Source organism: Necator americanus, chromosome II, assembly GCF_031761385.1.
Source record: "Necator americanus strain Aroian chromosome II, whole genome shotgun sequence".
Lineage (NCBI taxonomy): Eukaryota > Metazoa > Nematoda > Chromadorea > Rhabditida > Ancylostomatidae > Necator > Necator americanus.
The window spans coordinates 39,937,979-39,948,464 of record NC_087372.1 but is presented as its reverse complement, the minus strand read 5'-3'; the positions used below and the strand labels follow the sequence as shown (position 1 = coordinate 39,948,464).

General features: G+C 34.2%; 1 protein-coding gene across 4 annotated transcripts; it reads left to right on the top strand.

The window, feature by feature from the left end:
- Positions 1-1,047: 1,047 nt before the first annotated feature.
- RB195_020863 (uncharacterized protein) lies at positions 1,048-10,282 on the top strand (the record flags this gene model as incomplete). Of its 4 annotated transcripts, none has more annotated exons than XM_064189379.1 (13): positions 1,048-1,266; positions 2,409-2,468; positions 2,540-2,675; positions 2,742-2,832; positions 3,502-3,655; positions 3,731-3,856; positions 5,870-6,094; positions 8,094-8,153; positions 8,309-8,444; positions 8,511-8,619; positions 8,954-9,107; positions 9,838-9,963; positions 10,016-10,282. In XM_064189379.1, the coding sequence occupies 13 exons, from the start codon at positions 1,048-1,050 to the stop codon at positions 10,280-10,282; spliced, it is 1,863 nt and encodes a 620-aa protein (XP_064045258.1). The 4 variants fall into 4 exon arrangements, with proteins under 4 accessions (XP_064045258.1, XP_064045259.1, XP_064045261.1 ...); XM_064189380.1 differs by having other exon boundaries at positions 1,048-1,275; XM_064189378.1 differs by lacking the exons at positions 8,094-8,153; positions 8,309-8,444; positions 8,511-8,619; ... (1 more) ...; positions 9,838-9,963; positions 10,016-10,282 and having other exon boundaries at positions 1,048-1,275; positions 5,870-6,163.
- Positions 10,283-10,486: the final 204 nt, after the last annotated feature.

Below are 10,486 nucleotides of genomic sequence, written 5' to 3'. Positions count from 1 at the left end.
CTACTGATTAATTTGTACCATTAAAAGATCCGCAAGACCCATTTGGAGAAGAATGGAAAAATTCTACCTTTTGGGCATTTTTCAAGAGATCGGAGAACGCTGTGGCTTCGGCTCTTGTCTTTTCCTGGTACATTTCCAAGTTTTTTTTTCCAGGCCTCTGTTAATATTCTCAAAAAAAAATCGCCTGACCTATTTTTCTGAGTCTGTTCGGCAAAAGTTTGATTGCTTTTGAAATGTTTGCGTCTTCTTTCTTTTTATGTGCTTCGAAAAAGGGAGAGTGCAAAACCTTCGACGTCGGCTGTGCAGAAAGTGATGTTCCTTTAAATGGGTTTCCATGGCTGCTCGCCTCAACTGTCTTCTTAGAAGAGTATTTGCTAGTCTTTTTATGCGATTCTATCTAGGAAAATGTCGAAAACCTCTCCCGTCCCTCTCTCCCTTAAAATATTTTTTATTCATACTAAACTCTAGACAATTTTATATCCTATTCTCATTAAGCCATGCAGTAAAGCTTTTTTTCTCAGTTATCAGAAACCAAAAAATTTATAAGGATGAACAATGGATCCACAAAATTATTTTTGTTCTTGCGAAAGAGATTTTCAAAATTTTCCTACGTGCAGAAGTTTGTTAAAAGGCACAAATTTTCACTGCACCAAGGATGAAGAAAAAAATTATGCAAAGTTATATAAGATTATTATATGAAATTATATAAAATTGTTATATAAAACTGAACCAGTATAGTCGATAATCGATTGAAACTGTCATCAATCAATCAATTTGTCATCAAGAACTGTCATTGTACACTTGGGCACTTCTAGGATGTCCTTCCGAAAGAATTTCTTTTTCAAATTAATATTTTATAGCCATTTCTCAAAAATACAAAAAAACCTCAGAAACACAAACATATATATACGTCCTTTGTTGTAGAGTTTCATCGTCGTATTATTTGCTCACCGGCGTACTGTAGCGCTTTTTTTTTGTGGAATCTGGAAGGGATTTTCAAATCACCCGCATACCACATACATGAATGCTGCCTGTTTCAGTTGATGAATGCGATGGTATGACGTCATCGCGAAAGCGATCGCCTCGCTTTTTTGCCTCATCCTATGGCGTTTCCTATTGCATATTCTATCCGCACATATTCCCAGCTATTCCGGCGAGGAAAAGTATTTCCCAAAGCAGCTTATCAATGACGATAATGCTTTGAATAGGTATCGATTGAATATTTCCGATCATATCTATCCGCGACTGCGTAGACAAGCTGATCATGTAAGTTCTGTGAGTTTTTTTTTTGTTCTGAGTTGATTGAGAAAAAATCTTCGGAATTTTCCTTCAAATTTCATTTCTTTTTTTTTGGATGATTTATCGCTTTCTTCTTGCAATCTATATTCCATTAAAATTATAGAATATATTCACTTCTTTTTCCTATACTTGAGGGATTAGTTGGATTCCTCAGTGTCAGAAATGAAATTACCTTTCTTCCGCTTTAATTTATATTTATTTATTTATCTTTCTTTTATTATTGATTAACTTTATTTCTGAGTAATTTTAATCTCGTATCACTTTAAAAGTAGTTTTTCAACTACGTCACCCGACTTTACCCGTTTTAATTGATATTTATTTATTTATTTTTCTTCTATTAACGATTAACTTTAATTATGGATAATTTTAATTTCGTGTCACTTCAAAAGTTATTTTTCAACTACGTCCCCGACTTAACCCGCTTATGACGTATTCATTGACTATTTTAAATGATTTATTTCAATCAAATGTAGTTTTTATCGACTGACTCTCGAGAGAATTCGAACCATTCGGCAGTGCTGTTTCTAGTATTCAGTAGATTTTCTCGTTTTCATCCAACAGGAATTTTCAGATGGATATGTTCGCAGCATTGATCCCAAAAAAAATCACGCTCATGCAATCTAGCGCAAAATTCTCCAGAAAAAAAAAACAGGAGCAACAAAAATAAGAGGGAACCATGGCGAAAGTGAATTTTTGAGACGAGTATAAATGAAAGAGGACAAATCCTATAGATTTGTGTTTGTCGCTTGAGGGTGCGTTTTTTATTTCAATATGCGCCAGCGCTAGTGTTGACACGTGGAGCCGCCACGCTTTCGCAGTAACTCACTGTTTCCTTCTTGACATGCATTTCCTCTACCTTACGGATTTCGTAGATCAAACGCTATCGCTGGTGGTTGAGCTAACACAAACACCATTGATTCCCTGTATTTATCCCATTTTCTCTCAAGACGTTTGATATTTTATTGATATTTTTACCTGTATTGCAATATCTTAATAATATAATTTTTTAATTATTTTTTCATATGTCCTTTATCAAGCTTTCGGTCAGCTAGTAGTTGACCGCATACAAAGACAATAGAAAGGAGTCTAATTTGATTTTTTTTTTTCAGTTCAGTCCACTTGAAATCCGTATAATCGCTTCTGATCGGCGTCAAAATTATCTTTCTCAGGTAAACTCAAATGGATACCACTCACTAAACAAAATAACTATCCACTCAAGACTAGGAAAAAAATATTTTAGGTTATCACATTTTTGATAGACGCCTATCAGTCTCGAAGGCGTTTCTCGCCTAATCTCGAAATTTGCAACGTGGAGCCGGAAATCTTTGACGAACTACGAAAATTTCAGCTACACGTACCGATAAGAACTCTGGGAAGTGAGTGATTTGCATAAATTTCCTACAAAATTTCATTTTTCATATTTCCATGGAATGTTCGTTCAGAGAAAAGTTCACGACATTTGTCGTTGGATGAAACTATAGCCAAGGAAGCATCCGACTATTGGAAATGCCTTAATCACACAACAAAAGGAAGGTCGGTTCAGACTTCGTTAAATCGTTCTGTAATTTCTTGAGCCTCTCACGTCTTTCACAGAAAATTGGATAAAAATTCCGGATATTTCCATGAAATTTCTTCACATTTTTGACGGCATTTGTTTTTGAGAAAACTTTGTCCTTCTTTAATTTTAAAAGTGATTTCGTTGTGACTGTGAATTCCAAATTTTCTGTCCCTCCGATTGCCGCATCGCTACTTTCGCATGACGCGTGCACTAACCACTAATCGATAACCAGAACCGGGAAGCATGGGAGAGCGCCATCGCAACCGCGCAAATATTCACACAATGGAGGAAAAATTTGGATAAACTGTGCCTGTTGGTCCCACCACGAATTGTTTCTCATCGTCGCCGAGCATGCTCCTCATGGAAATTTGTTTGAAAAAGAAATGAATAGGATAACTTCGGATTAATCGGATCACTACCTCCTTACGGTCCCCCCTCATCCATATCCTTCATTTCCAGGATTTAATCCTAGCTCCAGAAAAAAGGAACTAGGATATCCTTCTCTAATAGCCAATTTCTGGAAGAAACAGTCACCAGAAACCTGATTAATTTTTTCTTTTTTTTTCGTTTCTCGTGACCATAACTTTTTTCCAGAGGAAAATTCAGGGAAATGTCCAGAGAAAAATTAAACATTATTTTTCCAGATACGTTATGCTCCTCGAGGATGACGCGCTTGTTGTGCCTGAATTCCCCAGAATGATGGACTCGTTAATGGATCAGTTGGATGAACGACAACATGTCGACTATGCAAAACTCTATCATCCGAACCAATTGAGAAAAATTCCCTCAATTCCATTGGTAGTTACCTCTTTTTGGTCGCCTTAACTGATCAATCGATTGATCTACGTGTTCATCGCGAAGAGATATTTTCAGGCGATCACTATATGCATTTTATTCTGCTATACATATCAAATTGTTATTTTTCGTCGGGTCTTAATATTCTGGTCTTTGCTTACGTCTTCACTTATGTATATGTGTCTTCGTTCATATCATTCACAGGTAAGGTTCATTTAAGTTTTTTTCATTTTAAGAAAATATTAGAATTCAAAGATATCCACAAAAATATATGATAGATCAAAGATCATTAGTCAATAAAATCAAAAATTTCGAGCAGTGAACCAAATTGATCGTTCTACACAGCAGGTGCTTGTCTGCAGAAATTCTGTACTTCCTTTTCGCTGTTTTCCAGAATTATTCTAAAATTTCGTCTATTTTATATCCACGATTTACTTCTGCTACATCATTTACTGTAACGTTTTTGCACTGTCACTAATTGCCACATTCTCATTTACTGTCATTGTCATTGTCATTGTCATTGGATTGTGATGATAGGAGAATTTTCTATGATTTGTGATCACTATCACTTTCTCACCTAGCCGTCCAAAATTTGTATTTTCCTGCTCGAGGCTATGTGGGGAACTTTTTGTTTTTCTGAAGGAAATAAACTCTAAATACTAAATTTTAAAGGAAAAAATTTAACGAACAAAATGAGTGATGACAAGTGACTTTCTGGCCACATATTTTACCATTTCCCATATTTTTTTTTCAATCACAATGTTCCTATTTTAGTGAAGTAATAAAAAAAAGAATATCGTTATTTTTATGCTGATAAAAAAAAATCATCAAACAATGACTTATTGGAGTGTGGCACGACCGCTCGCCGTCAAAAATCTGTCGTGACCTATCGACGGGATTTGAGAGCCTCCAAAGTGTTAGGCAGCGGCTAAAAAAATTGTAAAAAAAGAGATTATTTTACGACTATGTGAAAATAAAGGGTAAATATAAAAATAAACATAAGATGTAAGGTAGGTAAAATACAGGGTATAAATAAAGGGATAAAGATAACCTACAATGTTCAATCAGTTAAAAATTTTATTTGGTATAGGCATAGAGGCAGAAAAATTGCTCTACAATTTAAATAAACCTAGCCGTCATCGGTGATATTGAAAACTAGTAGGAAAGTGAGTTTCTTGGTAATCTATGTAATAATTTTATTATATAGTATTAATATTATATCATATTAGTGCATTACACTAGTAATAAGTAAAACAATCATCTTTAACCGGTGGATTTATCCCTATTTTGGGCATATTTTCGTTTTTTTTTCAAGTTTTGAATAACTTTATTTTCATTTACTTTATTTACTATTTATTTGTTTTATATTTACTATATTTATTTTATTATTGTTTTTTTTTTCAAATCGATGTAGATCGAACTTTGTAATCGTTGACGGTGATTTTGAGAGCAGTGTGTTTGTGTGAATGTGACTTTTGATCTCTTTCTCGAATGAAAGAACATAATTTTGAGATTTCTTCTTGTATAACTTTGAGGTATAATGAAAACAAACAAACAAACAACATGAAAACAATTACCTGCAATCGCAATTAGTGGTGTAACAACTAATTTCTATGTATTCGTACCAATAGTTCTTAATAATAATAAATCCACCGGCTAAAGATCATTGTTGTATTTATTATTAGTATGTTACACTAATATAATACAATATAACTAATATATAATTATTGATTTTTACTCTTCTTGATTTTAACTCTTCATGATTAAAATCGTGTTAGAGGTTTATGTGACACTCACTGACTAAAAAAGAAAATCCCTTTGCTCTCTTTTTTCCCTATGCTTTGACTTCATAAGTGGGTTTTCAGAGGTTTTTTTTTCGAATAGTCGAATATTTTGAATGACGTGAAACTCGATTTATTCGTTACCCGATACTATGAATTGAATTTTCTCTTGAATTTTTAATTTTTTTCTTCAATTTTCAATCTAAGAAGTCCATTATACTTCTCTTTGTGCTGCAATTATCTTTCGCATACGTGTGTGTGATCGATTGAAAACCCCATGCTCGTTCATTGATATCGATCAATATCTATCAAAAACAAAGTCATAGGCCCTTGAAAAATTCTTTCACTAAGATATTGTAGCAGAGTTAACTCACTGATTCTTTGAGGTTTTAAAATAAATACATTGTTAGGGAGTTATTAACGAAGATTTGTTTAGTTTCTTGCGGAACTGCGATACTACGTCACGAATCGAGTGTACATGAGCATTCCGGAATCTTGTTGTACTCCAGCGGTAGTGTTTCGAGCGTCAAGAATTCCCGCGATCATCTCCCAGCTTTCCACCGATCCGGCACATGTCGGTCATGCAAAAGATCATATTCTGGATGAATCAGGATTCGTTGGCAGACAAACCGATATGAATTTAGTTGTTCATATCGGTTCGGTTAGTTCAATACGTAAACGTAGAATTACGTTAAGTGAAGTTATTACCGTAAGAAATAGACATGACTAATTCGACGGATGGTATTTTCCGAATGTGATAATTTGTGCCAATCGCATTGCCTCAATCTGCCTTCATTTTTACAATTACATATCGAATTTGTTTCATGGATGTTGTGTTGTTGTCTGGTGTTTTTTCTTCGTCAATAAAAACTACCCAAATAAAATGGAAATTTCTGTTCAACCGCAGTTTTCAATCGCTTAAAAAGCATCTAGTACACGCAAAAAAAAAATCCCTATAGTGGTTTTCGGAACTCGAAACCGATCAGTGAGTGAATTTCAACTGTGACGCGCAGTTTTTACAGCAGAACCCTTCGAAAACGCTAATAAATTCTTTTAAACTAATTGCAGCAATTAATTAATTAGGTAGGTGGTTAATTAGGATGATTATGGTGCTACAGGTTCAGTGGTCGACTGCTACACCTCTACAGCTAGGGAATGCATCACCTTCCAAAATACAGCAGAAATAACGAATGACGAAACCAGTTTCTCTGTAAACAACGTAAACAACGTGATTATGATAATTTTTGCAGTAGAAATCGGATACTAAGGGGAGCTCGTACAGTTCTCCGACAGTTCCATTCCGACGAAAAAAAAGAACTCGTCTCTTTTTTGCTGATGCTGATTTATTCCATGTTGTCCTTTATATGTATTTAGTGGCCGATGTTCATATTTCCCAAAAGTCTGCGATGCGAATTCGATTGAATTATCCAACATGTTTCTTTTCACTTTTTCGAAGGGGGAGGGGAGAGATAGAGAGGTGGTTTATACTTTTTTGTTTAACAACAAAAATATTTCATATAAGATATTATATAAGTGACATAATAACAATATAAATAATAATAATATAATAATAATAAGATGTTATATATAGATAATAAGATATTGTATAGATAACAATAAGATATTGAACGATTTGGTCGGCAAAATAGTCGATGACCTTCATTCAAGGATCTGATAATTCCTTGAATGAAGGTTCTTCTGGCTTAGGGCTCAGGTTACTACGAATTAAAATGTTGACGACTCTAAAAAGGAACTTATGAGGGAATCTAATACATGGAAAAACGTGGGATAAGTGGGTCTCAAGCAGAGAAAAGGAGCGCGTTGCGGCAGAAGAGGTGCGGTCACACGAGCAGACATAACCACTGCCGACTATAATTTGTCTCTCTTTCGTCTCAAAGAAAAATCACTAGTTTTTTTTCTACTAATTTTACGGTCGCTTTTCATTGCAGAATCACTTTCGGAGAATCTCATCACATTCTAGGATAAATGTTCCCACGAATGCGATGGAATGCTTTTGTTGAACTCGTGTTGCATATGATCGTTGTCATTCTACTATGGAATATTTTGCTGAGCAAAATCCATCGAAAAATCACAAAAGATTCGGAAGAGGACGAATACCTCGAAGAAAAAAATTCTTTCGAGGAGAACAGATATCGAGCAGATTACTATAGGAGATTCCACAAAACTCTACGAATTCCTCCATTGACCTATGTGAGTTGTTCGTATCGCTTGCCATTGAATTCCGTTATTAAGCAGGCAGAGAATTTTATCTAGGTGGTATCGCTGACTTAACATTGGAAGAACTTTTTCTTTCTTGAGAGGCTCAAATCGTTCAGTTTTTTCTTAATTTTCCGCCGAAAATTATCTCTTTTCCTGTGTGTTTCTACACAGGAAAACAGTCTTGTAGGACCTATCGTTCTTGAGAGTGGACAAAAGTGAAATCCTTCAAAAAAACTCCTGTTCCTAAAAACATTTCAAGGTTAGAACGATGTAATGAGCTCTAGAAAGACGTTTTAGCTCGGGTAAATTTCTCAACTCTTATCGGTCCTGTCAGATTTTCACATTCTCTTTTTTTTTTTCTTTGTGGAGTCAAAACGATTTTAAATTAGTTGAATAAGTGAGTAATAAGTTCATTAAACTAATTAATTAAATTAATTTAGAACAACACCGTTGACATAAGAATTATTGCGGCGGAACGAAAACAAGATTATCTGATCCAGGTTTGTGTGTAATTAGTGAAAAGGTAATTAACGTCTAAATGTAAATGTAATTAACGCCTAAAATTGGTTTTTTTAGGATTAAATTTTCTATAACGTTCAATGTGATAAGACTAGATAGGTAGACAAATAATTTTTTATTCATTAAATTCTTTAAGGTGGTCGGTTCTGTACTCAAAGCCTACAGTACAGCGGATAGTAATCCTCCACGTCTAGAAATTTGCAACGTAGCTGGCCATATGTTCGATGAACTGCAAGAATTTCATGGAAATCTACCAATACGGTCAATTAACGGTAACTCACAGAGAAAAACCGTGGGGATATTGTAGAAAAAAAACTTTATTAAGGATCTATTCTCAGCTATTCGCAAAGTACTGAATATGTCGATCAAAGAACCGTCATCTGATGGAATTTTTATGAAAGAAGCGATGGACTACTGGAGTTGTTTGAATCTTACGACGAAATCGAGGTCTCTGAGTTCGTCCTCGAACTTCAGGATTTATTTCTCAGACTTTTGTGGCTGAATAACGAATTAATTTCTTAAATTAGTCTCTTCATTGTATATAAGGATGTATTCTCAGCTATTCGCAATGTGTTGGATAAATCGAAAAAAAAAACCGTCACCTAATGGAATTTTTATGAAAGAAGCGATGGACTATTGGAGTTGTTTAAATCTCACGACGAAATCGTTTAAGAAATTTTTGAGAAATTAATTTGTTATTCAGCCACAAAGTCTGAGAAATAAATCTTGAAGTTGGAGAAAGTATTCAATTGGTTCATCCGAATCGAAAATCCAAATCTAGATATGTTCTGCTTCTTGAGGATGATGTGGTGGCGATTCCTGCTTTCGCTACACTTCTTGCGAGCACAATCACCAAGCTGAATACACAAAATGAGATCGACTATGTGAAATTATATCATCCAAATTATCTTCGTGGAATCCCATCAATCCCCCTAGTACGTATTTTTTTCATATGTTAAAAATTACAAGATTATTGTTATTGGTAAATAAAACCTACATCTGTAATCATTTCTCGCCTAAAATGAAGAGAAATTTAGTATAACAGACACAATTTAAGGTTTCAACGTGACGTGCCAGTCATTTTTTTAATCACTTGAAAATTAAACTGGTCCTAAACAGAATATAGGAGAATAGAATAAAAGCAGAATAGTATGATTTTAATTAAAATCCCAGAAACCCCAAAGTATGAAGAAAAAATAGAATGATTGAAATAGAAATAATAAAGTTGAAATAGAAATAGTATTTTGTGTACCAAACAACTTCGTTTGTAAATCACAACACATTGTTTACGGAAGAAGGGGAAAAACGCTTCGACGGCAAATCCGAAACCAACAATCTCCTTTCTTTTCCTCTTTGTAATAATTGCCATCATTTTGATGGAAAAATAGGAGCCCGTTTGAATATGTTGTCCCTCTCTCGGCTTCGCCCACCATTTTGACAACTTTACGGAATTTTTCTGCCTTCTAGAAGTAATTCTTCTTTAATTTAATTTTAAAATCAATTAAAAAAAAATAAAACTAAAAAGTTGTTTTAAAAAATCTGATCTAGAGTATTTCCTAAATCTAGATTTAGATTTAATTTTTTGAATTTAGAATCTATTTCTTCTAGAAATAATTTAAAATTTTCCAACAAAAGAAAATTCTAAGAAAAAATAAATTTTTTCAGGCTGTTTCATTGCCCATTTTAGTATGTTTTGCCTATCAAATGATAGTTTTTCGACGGCTAATCATGATTTGGCTTCTTCCCACATCTTCAATCATGTACCTTGGTTTGAGATCATATGGTAGTCAGGTCAGCGATAAAAATTATTTTAGACCTATGAGGAATCAATGTTTTATTTCAGTTCCTAGCTGATTGGCGATTTTTTCTAACCGGATCGATTTATTTTACACATACCGAGTCGTGTTGTACCCAAGCTGTACTTTTTCGGACGTCAAAAATTCCTGAAATCGTACGCGACCTAATGGAGGAGACCATGAAAACAGCTCGTGTCGGCCACGCAAAGGATCATATACTTGACGAGTCAAATTTTCTAGGACGTCAAACTGACAAGAACTTCGTCCATCACATTGGGCACATCAGTTCGATTCGTGGAATATCGTCAAATTAAAGTTATACTTTAATTCGAGTAACCATTGTAAAAAGTAAAATTAAAAAGAAAGTTTTAAAAAAATATTGAAATTAAGGAAAATTGAAATTAAAGTTATGCTTTAACTGAAATAAAGATTGGGAATTACGGTACGCTCTCATATGTTTCTGGATTTTGTTGTTCACTTGGCTGTTCAAACAATCACCAACAGCATAGATACCATAA